Here is a 21,824-nt window from a genome sequence, read left to right as displayed (position 1 = left end):
GATGCTACCATTTCTCAAACTGTGGTAGAATATTGTTATAAGATGTGTTACTTTTGTTTATGCTCTGGAACATTTATTTAATGATGCAAAGATGTGTTACAATGTTTGATTAGATAAAATTAACCTTCAGTCAGGAGGCTGAGTCAGCAACCAGCTGATAGGAAGTGGTAGGGGGAACCTAGTGGAAAAGGGCTTTTTAAGTGGGGGTTGGAGAAGGAGCCTCAGCTTTTGGGGGAATTAAAACAACCATCTAGCTTTTCATGAACTTTCTCTGCAGACACCATTCCATCCCATCTCTGTGCAAAGATTTGACATTGTACTCAGGTTTGCCATGAGCCTCCAACCTCAGTGAAAAGAATGAAGGTGACCAGGAGAGCACAGCTCTGGTCACACTGTTGTTGAACAGTGCCACAAATGTGGGTCATTCTCATGTGCACTGTACATATAGACATTTACTTCACACAGAGGAAAGGCTGTGTATGTCTGTGTGAGGGTGCCAGATCTTGAGTTACAGACAGTTAGCTGCCATGTGGGTGCTGGAAATTGAACTGTGTCCTCTGGAAAAGCAGTCAGTGCTCATAACTGATAGGCCCCAGGTATTGTAATTCTTTATTTTTTTTTTTTTAAATTTATTTATACAATCTGTAATGAGATCTGGCACCTTCTTCTGTATACATAATAAATAAATAAATCTTTCAAAAAAAAAGATTTATTTATTTTGTATATAGTGTTCTGTCTGCATGTATCCCTGTCCATCAGAAGAGGGCACCAGATCTTATTATAGAACCTCTGAGCCATTTCTCCAAAGCTTTTTTTTTTTTTTTTTTTTTTTTTTTTTTTTTTTTAGTTTTTCGAGACAGGGTTTCTCTGTAGCTTTGGAGCCTGTCCTGGACTAGCTATGTAGACCAGGCTAGCCTCGAACTCACAGAGATCCACCAGACTCTGCCTCCCGAATGCTGGGATTACAGGCGTGTGCCACCACCGCCCGGCTCTAATTCTTAAAACAAAGCATGGTGATGTATTTGAGTGGACAGATGCATACTCTGCCAGCATGTATTGCTAGAATCTCTAATCTACATGCTCTGCTGTAACTGTCACAGACAGAGACAAGATGGAGCTCCAGTCAAAATGAGTCGCCAGTAGCTTCCTTGCAGGTGCCATACAAACCTAAGTGAGTTTTCATGATGGGTGCCCTGTCCTGTGTCACATGTCTGGTAATCTGAGAGCCTGGCTGCAGGCTCCTGCTATGAACCCCAATCCCCATCCTACAGTATAAAAAGAGTCCTGTTCTGCCACAGAGACCCTGATGCTCTGGACATCCCTCCATTCAACCATCTCTGGTGCTGGGGCTGGAACTCTCCTGGGAACCCCAATCATGGTGCACTCTCTGTCTCTCTATTTATGGCAGTCCAACTCCAAATCAATTCTTTTTTTTTTTCTTACTTAGTTTTTATTCATAATCATAAACTTAACTCTGCAATCCAGCTAGACTTGGGAGGGGAATGAGGAGAATACGGAACCCAGAGAACTTCAGTGAGAGCGGAGGTTACAGGGTACTGAGAGCAGATGGGGTGGGGGTGCTCTCCTGAGCTACAGAAGGAATGGTCTTGTGGGTAAGAAGCCCGCAAGTCGAAAGAATTAGAGTTGTCCACAGTCGGAAATGGTGATCGTCTAGCTGGTCTTGCCATTCCTGGACCCAAAACGTTCCATGACTTCCACAATGTCCATGCCTTCTTTCACATTCCTGAAGACCACGTGTTTGCCATCCAGCCACGCAGTCTTGGCGGTGCAGATGAAAAACTGGGAACCATTGATGTTTGGCCCAGCATTTGCCATGGACAAGATGCCAGGACCTGTATGCTTCAGGACGAAGTTCTCATCCTCAAATTTCTCTCCGTAGATGGATCTGCCGCCAGTGCCATTATGGCGTGTGAAGTCACCACCCTGGCACATAAATCCTGGAATAATCCTGTGAAAGGAGGAACCCTTATATCCAAATCCTTTCTCTCCAGTGCTCAGGGCACGGAAGTTTTCTGCTGTCTTTGGAACTTTGTCTGCAAATAACTCGAAGGAGACGCGGCCCAAGGGCTCGCCATCAGCCATGATGTCGAAGAACACGGTGGGGTTGACCATGATGGCTGCAGCAAGCGGCGACAAGGGGACAGCGGGGTCTGCAAAGCCCAAATAAATTCTTTATCGCCCAGTAATCCCTACAATGTCCCTTTGAACCAACTACCTCATTCAAAACCTGGCACATTCCTCTGTAAAAGCAAAACAAAACAGAGCATGATCTTCCTCTGTCACTAGTCTGGCCTCAGAGGCAGAACAGCCTTCCTCTCTGCCTCCTGAGTGCTGGGATTGCATCAACACCATCATGCCAGGTTCTGGACTCAATCTCAACAATCTTTTCTTACATCACAGCCAGAAGGAGACAGCACAGACACCATGGTGGATGCCACTTACATGCCATAAGTTCCTGGAAACGTTCTATTGTGTACATTTCACCATACAGCACAAGGTAAGTTTACTGGTATCATTGTCATCATCATCATTCAGTGTAAGAGGGGAAAATCATAGGATTTAACATACTTGATAAGAACTAAATAGTATCACAACACTTACCCTCTCAAAAAAGATTGGAAAGCCTGTTATTTGTCCCCTGACCTCAAGACGCCAGGGTGCATGAGTAGTCTTAGGACCCAGGGAAGAACAGAGGCTGGGGTGTAGGATGGCTTTATGTATGAGCAAAGAACAGCTAGGAAGTGTACATACAAGGCAGCCTGTTTATTGGGGTAACAGGATAGTTAACATGTAGCTTAAAGCCAAAGAATAAACAAAAAACATCCAATTTGCATACAGAGGTGAATTGTTCGACTAATTTGCATTCACCAGTTGAATTGAGGGCAAGCAGGGATTAGCAGTTCAAATACCAAAGAGCCCCCCCCCCCATTCAGGGGAAGTGCTGGGAGGGAAGAGGAATGTGGCAGCAGCAGAGGTGGCAGGTCCCTTAGTTTAGCAGCTGGCAGGCTGCCAGCAAAATAACATATGTTGGCACAAGCTTTCTGTCAGGGAGGAAAAGAACTGCTGACTTTAAAAATGATGTGACCTCATGTCCCTATGAAGGGCATCCAGGTTTTTCCACCTGAGTTAGGAATGAAGGCTGGACTCCTACAGTAAATCCCTGAGAGATTATTGGGTACAGGCATGCTCCACAGACCTGTTGGATTTGGAATTCCACAAAAATCAAAAAATGTTTGTAAGTATGTACAACATCTACAGTAGATTTGATGGCAGTTCCCAGGACCTAACTACAAGACATCAGGAAAGTCGAACATTAGTCATCCCCTGAGCCCTGCCCTGTGGGCCACTGTAGCATGGAAACCCAGTAGAGCACCTCTTCCCCCATATTAACATAACAACCATCTACTGAGTGTAAGGGGATGCTTTATTCTTAGTGAATTTATTCTCTATTTAAAACTTACATCATTCATGCTGCATCAGTGTGTACTGTAGCATGTGTGGGGAGGTAGAGGACAATCTGGAGGATTGGCTGCCTCCTCCCAGGTGGATTGGAGTGATTGAACTGTCCTCAGGATTGCTTTTACCCTCAGAGTCTTCTAACACCCCCCCCCCTTTATTCTCTTACACTAACCTAGAGTGTAGGTGTACTATTTATACAAAAGGGTAAGCAAATTATAATAAGGATATGCCTTTGAGGATGTTATTCAGGGTTACAGTGCTGTGTGGAGTGGCAGAATAGAACCCAGGTACTCTGAACACGCAGTCTTAGTGGGTACCATTGCAGATGTTTCCTTCTTAAGTTTGGATGAAGCACAAACATTGTGGTTAACCTGACGTACCACTAAGTGCTCATTCCTAGGCTAGAAACTCCTACATATAATTTTCAAAACTAAATAGACAAGCTGGCGAAGAACTTTCTTTCATCTCTTGTCAGTGGCAGAAGGCATGGGCTTGTGCAGACATGGCAGAGCTGGGACAGGTGACTCAGTGGTAGAGCCACCTCCTCAGCATGCACAAGGCCCTGCCTTCCCTCTGTGGCACCACAAAACAGGAAGTAGGGTTAGCAGAGGCTTCACCTCACCTAATAAGGAAAGAGTCATTTTCTTTGGGAATATGGGAGATGATAAATTACTATTGCCTTGTAAATGGGCAAGCAACTTGAGCAAGTAAAAAAATCCATGTTGGTTTGTACTGACAAGTGAAGTTTATTAAAAGGGAAAGAGCAAAGGCAGAAACAGTTATAATGATGCCAGGGAGCTCAGGCATGAGATACATCAGACATGGGGCACTGTGCAGATATGGGTGAGGTTTAGGAGGGTGGCCCACATACTGTCATTGGCTCTGAAGATTCCATAGGATTAAAATATGGATAAACTGCCTTAGGGAAGGAAGCTTCACAGAATCTATAGATGAGAGCTCCATGGTTGGAAACATCAAAAAATGAGAGAGTACAAGCTTCTCTGTCCAGGAAAACTCCAACACGACTGGGACGACGAATCAAAGAGAGGACCAAGACACTGCCATTGTGAGTGACAGAACATTCTTCAAAGGCATTATATACAGACCCATTCTTCATCCCTATAACCCAGTAGCCATATTTAGGTTGATAATTTACATGCTTTTTCACATGAGAATCATCTTTAACTTTATATTTAGGCTGATAGTCATGTTGTTCATAATCAGAATCATAATCTTTGTAGTCAGAGCCATATTTAGACATAAAATATGCATATTGTTTAAAATCAGGATTATATTTGACCTTGCTGCCCTTTTCATTTGGTACATGAAGTTTGGGTTGAGAACGTTTTCCATCATTTAATCCCAGGAGCCAGGCATCACTTCTAGACACATCTATTTCCCAGTAATGTTTCCCTGAGTAGATAGCTGGATATCCCAGGACACCCAACTTATAGGTCTTAGAAACTTGTGGATTTTTTCTGTTAACATCTCGATGTTGTATTTCTCCTTTGTCCTTATCAATGACAATGTTTTTATCGTGGGCTCCATGCAGGGTCACATGAACTGCACAAAAAGGAGACATATTAGAGTCACAAGAGAGGCAGGGCACAGCAGAGCAGAAGCCTTAGGAGACAGTGAGGGGGAGAATCCTTGTTCAGTCAAGAAGAGGCAGATTGGGAGAAGTAACATGACACATGAGGGTTAGTAGAGAAACTCTGAAAGACATTAAGAAGGGAATGGCTGATGGTGTGATTTCTCCTTACCCCAGTAATGTTGAGCATCCATGAGCCCTGAAAGGATGAAAATTCACAGCATTAAATTCACGCAAAGGAATCAGAACATTAATGTCAATCCTCTGCAGATTAGGGGAAGGTATGGAAATTGTGATACAGGATAAAATGAATGATGATTTCCCATGAAATATGACGATTTTACTGGGGAACAGTATCTGCTCTTCTGAGTCCCTCTACCCATGTTCAGAAATACCACTGTCTTCCCAGAGAGTGTAGCCCCAGCCACACCTAAAATCCCCCAGTTACCCATAGAATATATCTGTTCTCACCTTGAAACACTTGCAGCATGCCTTTCAGATCTGGAGCTCGGAAGATTGTTCTCTGTTTTCTCAGGACGATATCAGGCAGTTTCAGAACTAAGGTCTGACTCCTAGTGACAAAACATTGAACTCCACATCTCAGACAGTGTGACCTCTGACCACTGACTCCCTATCATTCTAACCATAGATGTCCTGGAGCTCTCCTGAGAATTCTGAGAAGGGGAGAGAGGGTTGACTACTAACTCTGGAGACATGAGAGACACACCCATGAGCCTCCCACTTACTTGCTGTGTGATGTTGGGAAAGCCTTACTTCTCAGAAGCGGAGCTCCTCACTTGTACAGTCAAACTTGCTCCCCTACTCTCCCCACTCACCCCCTCCCAGAAATATGAAGAAATGATGAATTAATAATTTTTTTAAACATCTTTTTTTTTTTTTTTAAGATTTATTTATTATGTATACAGCATGTATGACTGCAGGCCAGAAAAGGGCAGCAGATCTCATTACAAGTGGTTGTGAGCCACCATGTGGTTGCTGGGAACTGAACTCAGGACCTCTGGAAGAGCAGTCAGTGCTCTTAACCTCTGAGCCATCTCTCCAGCCCAAATTAGTAAATTTTAAAACAACCCAAACTAAGGCTTTTCAAAAAATAATGTGTGGGCTAGGCATGGTGTCACATGCCTTTAATTCCTTCAGGTAGGAGGCAGAGTCAGGAGGGTCTCTGAGATCAAGATCAGCCTGGTCTACAGAGAGAGTTCCAGGACAACCAGTGCTACATAGAGTAATACTGTTAAAAAAACAAAACAAACAAACAAACAACCAAACAAGCAAAAAACAAAAACAAAAAAAACAAACAAACAAAAACAAAAAAGAAGAAAAGAGAAATAAAGAAAGGAGGAGGGCTGGAGAGATGGCTCAGAGGTTAAGAGCACTGACTGTTCTTCCAGAGGTCCCGAGTTCAATTCCCAGCAACCACATGGTGGCTCACAACCATCTATAGTGAGATCTGGTGCCCTCTTCTGGTGTGCAGACACACATACAAACAGAACACTGTATACACAATACATAAATAAATAAATCTTAAAAAAAAAAAAAAGAAAAGAAAGGAGGAAAAAAGATGTTGGTGTTCAAGGAAATGTTCTAAAGCCTGGAGCGCAGACACCTCTCCTGCATATAGAATGTGGGAAAGTCACAGGAGAAAGCCAAGAGTTCAAACCCTGTTGTCAATATGGACGGACACAAGAGTCTGGCATCTGATTCTTCTGATTCTTCAAGTTCTTTTGTTACAATGACATAATTTGGCAAAGAAGACAGAAACACCAAATTAATAATAACATGAGCCCCATATGTTCAGAACGAGTCTGATGCTCGTATGTAAAGTGTAATAGCCTGGGTGTTACACTTTACATACAAAGGTACAGCTTTTCAGTCTTCTGATGAGAAACATAAATACACAGGAAGTTCCCCCAATACACAATTCTGTGAACATTGCAGACAGAGAAGACATGCCCTAGCTAGGATGAATTGAGGAATCAAGTACTTGTTAATGCAGATCCAGAGCCAGACACAAGCACACAGCATGGACAGAATGACAGAACCACAAGGAGTCTGAAAACACCTGTAGTTCCTTTTATGGATTTTTGTTTTGTTTTGTTTTGTTTTGTTTTGTTTTGTTTTGTTTTTTGTTTTTGTTTTTCAAGACAGGGTTTCTCTGTGTAGCTTTGTGCTTTTCCTGGAACTCACTTGGTAGTCCAGGTTGGCCTCAAACTCACAGAGATCCGCCTGGCTCTGCCTCCCGAGTGCTGGGATTAAAGGCGTGCGCCACCACCGCCCAGCTTATAGCTCCTTGTGCCTCATCCCACTGCTGAGCCTGACTCTGCAACTCCCCATTACCCGGTCCCTAAAAGACAATCAAATCTATTCTCAATATTACAAAACTGGCAGACCCTGCCTTTCCCCACTCTCCCTCTCTCCTTTCTACTGGAAGTTCCTAATAGTATTATGTTTAAATTCCTCCAAACACATAAGATATTTATTCTAGTTGAATACTAAATCATTTTCACCATCCAACAGTGCTATTCTTCCCCATCAGCCCAGACATACCTTGTTAGAACAGAATTCATACCCTGGGGAGAAGGGAGAAAACACAGTGAATAACATGTTCTGCATGTTCTTGCAAATCCTGCTCACACTCTCACTGGCTGCAGAGACAAAGTCAAAAGAGAATCAAATATGGCCCTCGCAGTTCTCCAAGACATGATATGACTCTTTTGGTGCTGCATGTGAGCTATCAATTACAGTATCTGCAACTAACATTGTGAGAAGCTGATTTCTAAATTATTTTAGTCCTTTAGACATGATTTAACATGTTAGTAATGAAGAAGCCACAAGGACCAGAAGTTTAGATTGTCTGATACTTAAAACCAACTAACCATGTCTCTGTCTCTTTTCCTTCTCTCTCTGTAACTGTCCTGGCAGGAGAAGAAGTGAGTCTGTGTCTCTCAATTTGACAAACTATTGAAACACTGACCCAGAAGAAATGGGATTTCTCCAGGAATCTCTCACTGGGGGAAGAAAAATAGCTCTGGCCACAGGGGTAGTGGTCTAAAAAGATTTTAAGCAGTTTTGGTTACTTTCCAGACCACCTTGTGAGACTGTAACCCAGATAATGATAGGAGAATGGTGGACAGGACCACACCTTGACCTGTACTACTCACATGCGTATATAAACTCTCAGTTTAAACTTTGAACTCACTTCGGGAAACTGAAGATGGACAGAGGGGGTTTTTTAATCTCTTTGTCCATCTTCAAAATATGGCCACATTAATAAATATCCTTTTCCTGATTTCTAATATTAATTTTGCTCTTTTATATGGGACACATATCAAGATCTGACCCACCAGGTCTACTTTGATAAGTTAAATAGGCATCTCAGTTACCCATTTGTCCTGGGATTGAGACTGAACACTGTGCAAGTATTCTTGCATGTTTGGGTTCCAATAGATATTGGTAGATTTACCTGAAGTTACATTCTTTGAGAAATATGACCCCCTCTCTCCTAACAGCTAACAATTGTCAGGAACTCCTTGGATGTGGCTGGACTTCCTATGGAAGTCCACTTTCCAGAGTCGAATTTTAGTTTAGGCTTACACAGGACTTGGGTTTGGTGTCACAGCCAATTGCAGTTCACCTGTGCTGCTGCTAAGGTATGTGCAGAAGACACTGTTTTCCTTGTACTCACCCACCAGCTCTGACTCTTACACTCTTTCTGCCCTTCTTCTGTAATGATCCCTGGGCCTTTAAATTAGAGGTGCAGTATATACATTCCATTTAAAGCTGGACACTCTGAAGTCTTACTATTTCCACCTTCACCAGCTGTGGGGTTTAATATGTAACCCTGCTGGCCTGGAACTCACTAAATAGATCAGGCAGGCTTTTGAACCTATGGAGCTTCATTTGCTTCTGCATTTCAACTGCTGGGATTGAAGGAGTGAGCCAGCATACCTGGCTCTAGGTTGGGAAGCTTATATTCTATTTTCAATGTTCTTTGTTTCTCATGTTTTTGTCTCTGTGTATGAGAGGTTCTCAAGTCCTGGGATCACAGGAAGTAGATGCTTGGCTACACATGGCTTTATTTAATATAACATAAATCAACGAAATTAGATCCATGGTAAAAAGAATTCTGGGAAAGAACTAATTCTAATTATACATGAATTCTGATGTTCAAACATAGAGACATCTGTATGCTCATGTCCACTGAGTCATTATCATAGTAGATAAAATAGAGTCAACTGGAGAACTAATCACCAGATGAATGTATAAAAATGATAATAAGTATATGTGTTAAAATATTAGATATTCAAAGCAAGACGTATTGCCATTTGTGGTAACTTGGCTGAACTCAGAGAATTTATGTTATACTAAACCATCTGGGCACAGGAAAAAACAACATTAAATGATATTTAAATATGTGTCATGTACACAAATTGATCTCCCAAAAGTAAAGATTAGAATTTGGGTCATCAGGGGCTGGAAGCAGAGAAAGGTGGGCAGATTATTAGGTTAAGACATACAATTTCAGGCTTGTAGAGTATAGTGGCTATAGTTAGTATTTATATGAACCAGTTTAGTTTAGTCATATATACATAAGTTCATCTAACATAGTTGATAAATGAATGTTTTCACTTATAATTAAATTAACCCAATGGAACCCATAAATTAAAGGTTTGTGAAGAATTCCTAGAACTACCAAGGTCTATTGGTAACATTGACAATTGAGATGAAAGAATCAAATTCGTACAGAGATATTCATATAAATAAGACTTTGGTTTAAATTATTTAAAAACCTGATAGAGACAAAATACAGTACAAACTTTATCCCTGTAAGAATAAAAGAAGATACCTTTCATCTTAGCAACTTGAAGACAGAGGAAGGGAAACCTCTCTGAGATCTTAGATGATTAATAGCATGAATCCTAAAATTTGCCAGAAAAAGTAGTTCCACCATTTTGGCTGAATTTAAGCAAGATTTGATTTAAAATATTAAATAGTGACCAGGATGAAATGTGGAAAGGACCATCACCTGGAAAACTTTCTAGTTGAGTGGCCAGAGATATTTGTTGGCAGAGCTTACAAGGGGAAAACCCACAGGCCACCATATTTTCCCATGAGGCTTTGCTGTTAGTTTCCAAGAACTCCCACTCCCAGAATTCCAGAAAGTTACCTTGTCCTTGGGATTATAGGTTAATTTTGTGTTTAACCACAGCCACCCTCAATGACCCCCATCCTTCCTCTCTCAGGAATCAGAGCCAGTGAGAGTAAAAGTTTCAAATCATTCCAGGAAAGAAACAACCTCTATTAATTTCAAATTCAGGTGAAGTGACGAACTTGACAGGTGAAAATGTGCTTCACACATGCTGAACATCACAGCAGGGTAATAACTACCCATGATGCAACTGATCTTCTCTTCAAGGTTCATACTTGATAAACTAAAAAATGCAATTTCCCCTTGCTATCCTTGCACGCAATAATTCCCCAGACTCTGAAACTGATTTAGGACAGAATTCAGGGAGGGCCCAGGGAACCCTACTGTCCCCACCAGGAAGGTCACAGTAGCTCAGAGGGAGGGAAATAGCTTCCAGGTCTCCTGACTTTCAGATGCTGGGACCTCCTGCAGTCTTACCTGCAGCATTTCCATGGTTGAGCACTGCAACTGATGCTCCACATCTGAGATGAGGGCTCTCAATGACTCCCTCTGCTTCACCAGCTCTCTTTCAGACTCTGCCAGGCTGTTCATAATGTCTTCCTCCTCCTGCTTCAGCTTCTGCACCTCATTCTTCTCCTTGGAGTCCAGGAATTCCCGAAGTCCTTTAAACTCCATCTGAACTTTTTCTACATCACCCTGTATTTGGTTCTTCAGGGATAAGAAGAGGGAGAGGAATTCAGACTATCCTAATGTAATTGGAAGACAGAAAAACAGTTCTGATGGGGAGTTCTCACAGGAAACTGAGCTTGGGAAGGGGAGGGAGTCTCAGAGAAGCATGTGTCTCCTCTCAGTGTCTGTTGATGACATTCCAAAACAAAGATCTTAGGTCACCTTTACCAAGGCCATCTGAGCCATAGTGGGATGCCTGGGTGTGGCCCAGTTTTCACACAGCTGACCCAGACTCTTTTTCCTGCCTGTAAATCTCCTCATTCTACCTCTGAACCCATGGGAGAAGCTAAACCCCAAGAATAGAAGAACTGTGCCTGTTCCCAAGCATCTTCCCCAGCAGTCATAGCTGCAGATAGCACCACAGGAGTGAGATCCAGGACTCAGTGCCCACTCTCACCAGACCCCCTCCATGGTGTCAGCTCCCCACATAGCAAGGCTCAGTTGTGATGCTCTCAGTGTGCAGCCCCAGCTCCAAGGAACAGGTAGAGAGTTCTAATCAAGGCCTCTTGTCCTCATCAACTACCTGGGAATGAAGAGTCAGACAGGGACCCTTCATTCCATGTCCAGGTCCCTCCCAGGCATCAGCCTAAGTCCTTTAGGAGTTACGGTCCCCACTTGCCTTCCAGAAAGTTCTCTCCTCTTGAAGGTCATCTTCCCACTCATCACATATTTTTTCATTTGCCACCAGTTTCTGCAGAGTTGCCTGGAGCTTCCCCTGTGGAAGAGGAATTGTAGCAGAGTCAAGCTGTAGTAGGGAAGTTGTTTCTAACCGAATACAAGAAAACCTTCTGGAAAAACAGGAAGCCTAACACTGTTCCCTTTTATAAAAGTTGTGCTATGATTTATGTACATAAAGTATGTAAGTCTTCAGTCTCCAGCTCAATCCATTCTCCTTTTTTTTTTTTTTTTTTTTTTTTTTGGTTTTTCAAGACAGGGTTTCTCTGTGTAGCTTTGCGCCTTTCCTGGGACTCATTTGGTAGCCCAGGCTGGCCTCGAACTCACAGAGATCCGCCTGGCTCTGCCCCCCGAGTGCTGGGATTAAAGGCGTGCGCCACTACCGCCCGGCTCCATTCTCCTATTTATATACACAGAACCACCATACAGACAAAGAATAGAATCTCCCTTATTCAATCACCCCAGTACAAACCTGTCACTTTGATTCTGGCATCAGAAAACTGGGATAATTGTGTTAGCTTTTCTGATTCTTTCATATAAATATACACATACATCACATGACCCTGCAATGTCCTATTAGACACCTGCTTTTTTTTTTGGTTTTTTTGGTTTTTCGAGACAGGGTTTCTCTGCGTAGTTTTGCGCCTTTCCTGGAGCTCACTTGGTAGCCCAGGCTGGCCTCGAACTCACAGCGATCCGCCTGGCTCTGCCTCCCGAGTGCTGGGATTAAAGGTGTGCGCCACCACCGCCGGGCCAAAGATTTATTTATTTATTATGTAAATGATATTCTGTCTGCATGCATGCCTGCAGACCAGAAGAGGGCACCAGATCTCATTACAGATGGTTGTGAGCTACTATGTGGTTGCTGAGAATTGAACTCAGGACCTCTGGAAGAGCAGCTAGTGCTTTTAACCTCTGAGCCATCTCTCCACCCCAACACCTGCTTTTTAAAAAAAAAAAAATGTTTTCTTTCTATGTAGCCTAGCTGGCCTGGACTTTCCTTGTAGACCAGTATACCCTCAAACTCCTGCCTCAACCCCAGAATTCTGGGATTGAGTCATCACCACCACACTGTCTACATGCACATTCTTTCCTGTTCTATTTCCTTTTCTATTTAATTTTAAATTTCATGTGCATTGGTGTTTTGTCTGTATATCTGTGTGAAGGTGTAGGATCCTCTGGAACTGGAGCTACAGACAGATGAGGAGCCATGTACATGCAGGGAAGTGAACCTCTGTCCTCGGAAAGAAAGCCAGTGCTCTTAATCACTGAGCCATCTCTCTAGTTTTCTTTTCTTATTTAAAATTGTTTAGTTAAGATTTTTTTTCCTTCACTGAAAATAGATTTTTTTCATACAATATATTGTGATTACAGATTCCCCTGTCCCGACACCTCTCAGGTCCTCTCCACCTCCCCGCCTATCAGATCTATGCCCTTTTTGTCTCCTGTTACAAAACAAAGGCATCTAAGGAATAGTAACAGAATAAAAGAAAATACAGTAAGAGAAATAAAAAACAAATCCATTGGAATATGACAAAACAAACAAACCAGAAAAAGAGATAAATAAAAAGCACAAGGAATGCATATAGATGTAGAGACACACAGTTTCCAACACATGGGAATCTCATTAAAACCCTAAGCCTTAATATACATGCAAAGGACTGGTAAAGCAGGGGGAAAAAAGCCCAGATTTATTGTTATGAGAGAAAGAACCTCCAAATATGGGTTCAGTTAATTGTGTGTTGGTCATCCATCTACTGCTGGGCATGAGACCTGTCCCTACAAGTAAATGAATTATTTCTCCAGTGAGACTCCCTTGGAAAAAACTCAATTTCATTTATAAGTAGCTATCATTTGGAGATTGCTTCTGGGTTAGGGGTGGCAGCAATTATCTATATTTCCCTCCAGCTCTAGGATCCCATCTGGTGCGGACCCTTCCAGGTCCTGTGCATGCTGCAACAGTCTATGTGAGTTCGTATGTGGGCTCAAAAACAAACAAACAACAGAAAACAAAGACCCAACACAGAGCTTGTCTCTGAGTATCTCATTATGGAATTCTTTCCCCTCTTTCCAGATGCCACATGCACATTCTCTTTGCTGCTGTCTGTCATTCATTTACTAACTCCATTGTTGATATCACTAGACAGGATTTTAGGGAGATGAATGGATCTAACATAAACATTGAAAGAAGATAAATATGGAATAAATTAGCAGCTCTGCTCTTGGCTTTTCTTGGTCATTGACTCAACTTCACAGGGACAGTTCCAAGACATTTTTTTCTATCTTACTATTTGTAGTCTAGGCACATTCTGATATGAGTAAGTGGAATAAATCATCATGTGTTTTTAGGACTCTAAAGGTAGGGAAGGATGGAATGATATATCAAGCCTCAAATCTATGATGTCCACATTATTGACCTGTCACACCAAGTGGAGATTTCCCATCTGTTACTGTCTCCTGCTCTGTATCCCACACCCTCCCACTTCTTACCCTGTACTCTTGGGCCACCTCTTCAATAAGAGCTATTTGGTGACCACGGTGCTCCTGAGACCGCTCACAAAGCCAGCAGATGGCCACCTTGTCCTTCTCACAGAAGAGCTGGAGTTTCTCTCCATGTTGTGCACAGACATTCACCTTCTGCTCCTCCTCTGGGCTGGACTTGAACCCTGTTAGCTTCCCCACTATGTTGGCCAATTGTCGATTAGGCTTTAGATTCCCAAACTGGTAACTCACTCGGCACACAGGGCAGATGCCCTCCCCTTCATTGACTTTGCTGGACTCATAGTTCAGTGTGATGCAGGCTCGGCAGAAGCTGTGGTCACAATCAGCACTCACAGGTTCCTTCAGGAGCTCCAGGCAGATGGGACAGGTCACCTCCTCCTGGATCATCACCAGGACTGATGAGGCCATTCTTGCTGTGATCCTGTCTTTCTGTCTGTCCTGACTCCTGACACTTATGCTCAGGTACCTGTGATTGGAATGAGGAAATGGGGGACAAGTAAGAAAGGGAAAATCAGCATGGACACTGTGTAGACATCAACAGTGACCTCCATGATAAGGGAAAAGAACACAGGAGAGAAATAGGGACAGAAGTTGAGCGACATGGATAAAGGAGCATTTTGTCATACCTCCAAGGCCTCTACTCTAATTTCATCCCAAGTGACAAATTTCAGATGCAGGCTTGTTATTTCCTTTTACAGAAGAGCAGAAAGAAAGTATCTCCTTCCAACAGCCTGTGTAACCTACATTCTATCCATCCCTTTCTTTCCCAGGAAAAAAATCACATCTTCATGTTAAAAGCATTGAACTTCTCATGTCTTCTTTATCTGCACCCGTCAGTGTGACCCTCTCTGATTCTCTCTTTACAAGTCTCTTATTAGACTGCCTAGTGCTGACCTGGAGTGTACACAGGTCACAGGTACACATGAGTATACCTGATTCACATAGGCAATGATTTCTCTTATTGCCACTTAGTAAATGACAATGTATGTGTTTGTGGACATGGTTAAGGGCTTTTTACATTTATTTATTATGTATACAGTGTTGTCTGCACATATCCCTGCAGGCCAGAAGAGGGCACCAGATTTCATTACCGATGGTTGTGAGCCACCATGTGGTTGCTGGGAATTGAACTCAGGACCTTTGGAAGAACAGCCAGTGCTCTTAATCTCTGAGCCATCTCTCCAGCCCCTGATTTTTCTTTATCACTCTCAAAAGGCATGAAAACCATCCTTTTAGAACCTTCTTTCAGAGGTTCCTGCTCTACCCCACAGGGTTCACCAAAGAAAAAAGCGGTGACATGCAGGACAGAATAGTAGCCAGAACAATGGATGTGTGGAATTATGCCTCCAACCATTGTGGGTTCTGAGGAATCTTGTGTCTGTAAATGTTGAGAGTTTATCTTGGTCTAGAAATTTGACAAAGACATTGATGGGAGACTCCTTTAGGAATGGCAGCAAGATAATGAGCTCCAAACCACATCAACAATTATACTTCAAACCATTTTGAGTTATTCTCCCCACCCCACCCCCCATAACATGTAATATTAGTTCAGCATGCAAAACCAATGGAGAACCCACACCTCAGCAGCAAAATGAAAGACAGAAAACTCATTCTTTATTTGAATAGTATTTGACTATAAGCGCCATTATTTCAGGAATAAAAATCCTAAACATTTCTAGGTATAAATATAAGTTTCCTTATATTGAAGCCACACATGAAAAGCCTACTGCTAAGGTCATAGAAAATGCAGGGCAATTGAAAGACATTTCTTTAAAATCAAGTATAATCATGGAGCCTTCATCCAGTAACTTATGGAAGTGGATGCAGAGATCCACAGCCAAGCACTAGGCCAAGTTCCAGGAGTACCGTGGAAGAGACAGAAGAGGGATTCTATGAGCAAGGGGTATCAAGATCATGAACTTTAGACCAACAGCTGTGGAACCTGCATGAGACTGGACTAGGCCTTCTGCATAAGCGAGACAGTTGCATAAGCGAGGCATAGCTTGGTCTGTTTAAGGGGCCCCCTGGCAGTAGGATCAGGATCCATCCCTCATGCATGAGTTGGCTTTTTGAAGCCCACTACTTATGGTGGGACACCTTGCATAGCCTTGATGCAGGGGGAGGGGCTTGGACCTTCTTCGTACCAGTCTCTGCTGACTCCCCATGGGAGGCTTTACCTTGTAGGAGGAGGAATGAGGGGTGGTTGGGGGGAAATCCTGAGGGGGGCGGGAGGAGGGAAGAGAGGGGAATCTGTGATTCATATGTAAAATAAACAAACATTTCTTAATAAAAAATAAATAAATAAAATGAAACACCAAACACAAATCATGCATAAAACAAGAATGCTTATTGTTGTCATTTCTATTAAACACAGCAGGGGCAAGGGAAGCACCAGCAATATAAGAAAACCTTAAAAATAAATAAATAAAAGGCATGCAAACAAGAATTGTTGTACAGGTAAAAGAAAAGCTAGTAAGTTCAGTATAGATGCAATATGTAATATCCAGTATAGAAAAGTCACAAATAGGCAGGCAGTGGTGGTGTAAGTTTTTAATCCCAGCACTTTGGAAGCACAGCTAGGTGGATCTCTGTGGGTTGGATGCCAGCCTGGTCTACAGAGTGAGATCCAGGACAGGCACCAAAACAACACAGGGAAACCCTGTCTCAAAAAACCAAAAAAAGAAAGATGGAGAGATGGCTCAGAGGTTAAGAGCACTAACTGCTCTTCCAGAGGTCCTGAGTTCAATTCCCAGCAACCTCATGGTGGCTCACAACTATCTGTAATGAGATCTGGTGCCCTCTTTTGACCTGTAGTCATACATGCTGTATAGATAATAAATAAATAAAAATTTAAAAGGAAAAAAAAGGAAAAAAAGAAAAGCCTCACGTGGTGAGAAATTCGAAAAAAAGAAAAAGAAAAGCCACACATGGTGAGAAACCCAAAGATGAATTAAGAAGCTGGGCCTGGTGGTGCTGGCCTCTATACCCAGTTTCTTGGTAGACTGATGCCAGAGGACGGCAAGTTCAAGGCTGTTGTGGCTCTGTAGAAAAGCAGTGTTACACTTGAAACACAAGGAAAGGGATGGAGGAATGGCTCAGGTAAGAGCATCATCATCTGTTCTCACAGAGACTCTATGTTCCAGTCCTGACCCTCACATGGCTGCATACAGCCACTTGTAACTCCAGTTCCAGTGAATCTGCCATGCCCTTCTGGCTTCTGTGGAACCTGCAAGTACATGGTGCAGAAATATACAAGCAGGAAGACAAAAGAACAATTATATTAATGAAACCATTAAAACCAAGAATAAATGAGTGATTAGGAGAATTGATTATTGCAAGATGAAGGATCTGCACACAAAAACTATAAAAATATTGAAAGAAATTGAATCAGTACAATTATATATAATGATACCTGAGGTAATGAATTTAAACATTGTTAAAATGTCTATACTGGGGCTAAACAGTTGGTTCATGGGTTAAGAACACTGGCTGCAATTCCAGAGGACCTCGGTTCTGTTCTCAGCACCAACAAGGTGAGTCACAACTGTCTGTAAATCGATTTCCAGGGTATCTGACACCCTCTTCTGGTATCTATGAGCATCAGGCATTCAAGTGGTACACAGACCTATGTCCAGATAAAACACCAATACACATAAAATAACATTAAATCAAAATAAATAAATGAATCAATAAAATGACATACTACTTAGGCTGGAGAAAGGGCTTAGTGGTTAAGAGAGCTTACGACTCTTAGGGAAGATCCGAGTTCAGTTCCTGGGACCCACATGAAGCAGCTCACAGCTGCCTGTAACTCCAGCTTCAGAGAATCCAGTAGCTCTGACCATTCAACTCATCCTTTCAGATGTACATACATACACACAGGCAGACCCACAAACACACAACTCAAACTAATGAAATTTTGTTTGCCTGTTTTTGAGTTTTTCTTTTTTCTTTTCAGACCAATAATGTTTGGTGTTCACCCTAGATTTCAGGGCTACCCAGTCTCTGGTTCTCGGTCACCAGGGCAGTGTCAGGCACGGGTTCCTTCCAGTGGAGAGGGCCTTAAGTCAAATCAGACAATGGTTGGCTACTGCCACAAGTTCCGTGCCACCATTGTCCCAGCATATTTTACAGGTAGGACAGCTGTAGGTAAAGGCTTTGTGACCTGGTTGGTGTTTACATTGCATTTGGTAGCCTGCAGAGTACCTTCCTGTACCAGAGCCTAGATGTAGGGATGTAGTCTCTGGGTAGGCTCCAGCTCAACTTCTTCATGTTCAATGAGTTCTGTGGGTGTTGTCCTAGCAATGAGAATCCACTTTCAGTTTCTAGAGGGCAACCCTATATCTTAGCAACAGCCTGGGTTGGTTGGGGACTTCCATATGACATCCTTGATCAAGATCTCAACTGAATACACCCCAGTTCTACCAATGGAAGCCTTCTTTGATGACAAGACATTGCCTGTTGAGACTCCATATCACCCATTAGTAGGAGACCTCAGTAGATCGATCGCGTTAATGTATTTTAGGCGGTCTCCATTGCACTAGGTTTCCATATCCTTTCTCAAAGCCCCTCAATTTCAGCCAAATAAATCATATTTTAAAGAGTCAACAAGGAATGATAACTAGGTTTGGTCAGTTCAAACAATCTGGCTGCAGGCAGCTTGTTTCTTTTGTGATTAGAATCTGTGATGGCTAAGGAAAACTCCATTTTGTGCTAGACACCCAGTCTAAATTCCTCAAAGACAAGCTCCTGGCAACTCTCACTCCTTGCTACACTTCCCGTAATTGTAAAAGTGCTATGAGATGATTAAGTGTTTCCTCTGGCTTTTGTGAACCTGTTTACTGCTGTGTAGCAGGGACAGAGCTCAACACACCTGAGGGGAGTTCAAACAGTTTCTCACTCAGCTACACATCCCACACAAATGAGATAATTGTGCTGCCCACCATAAAAACCCCTCCTCCAGCCTCTTCTGTGTAACAAGACCTCCCCCCAGGGTGGGGTGGAGCGTATATAAGGCTTGCCTCTTCCTGAATAAACTGAGCTTGTTGTTTCTACACTTTCCCTGGAGTCTGTGGTTTGACTCTGTGCCTACTTGGCCCCGCCCCCAAAGGGAACAACAGCAAGGACCCTGCTACAGCTCTTAATTTTTCTTTAAGGCTGTTGTTGGCCTACTAGCAGTAGTTAATAAATTCATTTAATTATAATTTGAGTGTGTAGTCTTTTCCTCCTGGATGTGAACTCTGTGACAAGTTAACATGTTTCTTATGAAACTTCAGAGTCCAATGTCGTATGAGAAACAGTCCTTTTACAAACAGGCTGGGCAAATAAATTGTCCCAGGCTTACACAGAGCAACTTAAGGTGTACTCCCTCCCTGTGGCAAATTAACAGTGGAAAACACAAATATGCGCATTTTAATATCCCATAACATATGGAGGTAGAGAGAGTCAATGGCTGAGTTCAGAAGACACAACTGATTAAGAGCAGGAGAGAGCAAAGGGAAAGAGGATGGGCTCATGACAATCCTCGAAGTCAACCTGGATACAGAGACCTGGCCTGTGTCCTCTGGCATCTACATTAGCTTGGGTGAAGCTGGGATTCTCTGTTCCCTGTCCTTTCATGTCTGCTGTGGATATCCCTCTGTATAAATAAAATGCTGATGGGCCAGTACCCAGCCAGGAAGTGTAGGCAGGACAAGCAGAGAAGGGAATTCTGGGAAGTGGAAGGTTGAGGCAAAGAGGCCTGCCAGCCGCTGCCGTGAGAAGCGAGATGTAAGGTACCGGTAAGCCACAAGCCACGTGGCAACTTATAGATTAATAGAAATGGTTTAATAAGATAAAAGAAATAGATAACATGAAGCCTGCCACAACCATACAGTGTATATGTAATATAAGCGTCTCAGTGATTATTTTATATGTGGGTTGTGGGACTGCGGGGCTTGGTGGGACCTGGAGAGAAGCTCTCCGGCTATACATGGTTCTCAAGATCTTCCTAACAGCAGACATCTTTCAGTCGTTCACACCATTAAAATCAATCTGGAGCTTATTCTAATTCTTGAAAGGGACACAAGTCCCAGGGCTGCAATGTTCACCTGTAATCCCAATGTCTGGGGAGGGTGATACAGGCCAGTTACATGAGGTTACCCTGGGCTATATAAGGGCAATCTGTCCAAAAGAAACAGAAAAGCTGTCACTTCCAGAAAGTGTGCTCTCCCAGTATTCTCACACTCTCTCTCCTCCTTCCCCTGTCACCTCCTCTGTCTCTTTCAATGAGATTGAATCCTGGGCTTAATGCCCCACCCCCACCACTAACTTCACCCAATAAGCTGCACCTTCTTGATATTTTTCTTTTCTTCTTCAGACTTGGCCTTAATAGGTCCCCCAGCCAGTCTTAGACTTAGGATCTTCCTGCATCAGCTTTCTTTGTAGCTTCAATTACTAGTCTGGACTGAATTTCATCTGGGCATGGCAGACATGGACCAAGGGAATGGCAGGCAAATGTAATGACTTCTGAGTAACATTAGCAATTCTGTACAGGCCTGAGGCTGTTTCATAGGACAAGGAAGTGTATAAGAGGCTGCGGCAAGATTGGGACTTCCAATCACAGAAACAGCAGCAAAGGGAACGAACCCATAGAATCATGGGTAATTCACCATTACACAGAGAGACCTTAAACTCTGTTTTCAAACACCATTCTGCCTTTACTCCTTCAGCGGAGGCGGGGTGAGGGGACATGGATGGACAGCAGCGTCTGTCCGGCAACAGGGGATTCTTGGTACAGCCCAAATTAAAGATGAGGAAAGAAGAGAGTGAACTCCACCTGGAGAAATACCTGGACCTCTCTGGCTCTTGAAACCTGTCTTTCTAAAACCTCTCCTCCATCAGGCTCCTCAACGCCCTGAGCCCTCAGCAGGAAGCCGCAGGCCCTCTTTCCCCGCCCCGTCTCAGTTTCAAATTAAACTCACCAAAACGAAGGGTGTTTTCTTTTCAATTCCTCCAAACTCTGCCCTCTAAATTGCTCTCAACACCTTCAGACACCAACCAAGAGATCCTGAATCTGTGGACGGGAGCGAATGGAGGCCAGAATAAACGCCCTGAGGATTCAGTCTCTAAGTCTGATTTCTGGTGAACCAGGAGAGAAATGAAAGTTAAGACTTGAGGGCTGGAACTGAGAAAGAGAAACTACAGAGCTACCAACCAATGGGAAGCCACCACATCGGTGTATGCGGTTCGACCACCAGAGGGCGTCAGTCGCCTTGAGTCAGCGCAGCCTTTCTGGAGCTTGGGACATATTTCAGAGCTATAGGAACTTATGTCACTTGGTCAGGCTCATGTCACAATCACCCCTAAGATCCCGACCCCCGGAAAAGCTGGTCCTGAAGAAAGAAAGTCTTCCCCATGGGCTCCTCTTGCACTCGAATTCATGGCTGGGTTTTGTTTTAGTTGGCAGGTGTGGTCCAAAGGAAGGAAATCCAAGGTGAGAGACAGAACTGAAATGTTCCTCTGGAGTTGGACTTGTACACTAATGGGATGAGAACAGAAAGGAAGCTGCAGTTCAGGGCAGCTGCTGCACAACCAAGATTTCCTACCCAGCAGGGACAGCATGGGGAGGATTCCTGTGCAGAGCCATGCAGAAACACTTTCCCACACTCACAGCAGGTAAACTGGCAAGCTGCAGAGGGC

At 43.2% G+C, this 21,824-nt stretch overlaps 2 protein-coding genes across 4 annotated transcripts in view; both read right to left on the bottom strand.

Annotated features, from left to right (window-relative positions):
- LOC119086094 (tripartite motif-containing protein 30A-like) overlaps window positions 1–21,187 on the bottom strand; it is a 42,774-nt gene extending 21,587 nt beyond the window's left edge. The window contains exon 1 of the mRNA XM_028861560.2: window positions 21,107–21,187. The gene's annotated coding sequence lies outside the window, so the exon portion shown is untranslated. The remainder of the gene's footprint in view (window positions 1–21,106) is intronic.
- On the bottom strand, window positions 1,428–21,285 carry LOC114686891 (tripartite motif-containing protein 30A). Of its 3 annotated transcripts, none has more exons than XM_028861561.2 (8): window positions 21,107–21,285; window positions 14,133–14,610; window positions 11,587–11,682; window positions 10,716–10,946; window positions 7,637–7,659; window positions 5,543–5,643; window positions 5,244–5,270; window positions 1,428–2,171 (listed from the first exon to the last, which is right to left on the bottom strand). In XM_028861561.2, the coding sequence occupies exons 2-8, from the start codon at window positions 14,550–14,552 to the stop codon at window positions 1,672–1,674; spliced, it is 1,398 nt and encodes a 465-aa protein (XP_028717394.1). In that variant the 5' UTR covers window positions 14,553–14,610; window positions 21,107–21,285; the 3' UTR covers window positions 1,428–1,671. The 3 variants fall into 3 exon arrangements, with proteins under 3 accessions (XP_028717394.1, XP_028717390.1, XP_028717395.1); XM_028861557.2 differs by lacking the exon at window positions 1,428–2,171 and adding an exon at window positions 4,203–5,043; XM_028861562.2 differs by lacking the exon at window positions 1,428–2,171 and adding an exon at window positions 4,203–5,043 and having other exon boundaries at window positions 14,376–14,610.
- Between the last annotated feature and the right edge of the window lie 539 nt (window positions 21,286–21,824).

Source organism: Peromyscus leucopus, chromosome 1 (genome assembly GCF_004664715.2).
Source record: "Peromyscus leucopus breed LL Stock chromosome 1, UCI_PerLeu_2.1, whole genome shotgun sequence".
NCBI lineage: Eukaryota > Metazoa > Chordata > Mammalia > Rodentia > Cricetidae > Peromyscus > Peromyscus leucopus.
Note: the sequence above shows the minus strand (reverse complement) of the source record. Positions and strands in the feature narration are given on the sequence as shown.

Coding starts and splice junctions, on each gene's coding strand:
- LOC114686891 (XM_028861557.2), bottom strand. CDS start 14,552: ATGGCCTCATCAGTCCTGGTGATGATCCAGGAGGAGGTGACCTGTCCC. Junction 11,683..14,132: donor AGGTGGCCCAAGAGTACAGG/GTAAGAAGTGGG, acceptor CCTCTTCCACAG/GGGAAGCTCCAGGCAACTCT. Junction 7,660..10,715: donor CAACCATGGAAATGCTGCAG/GTAAGACTGCAG, acceptor CCTTCTCCCCAG/GGTATGAATTCTGTTCTAAC.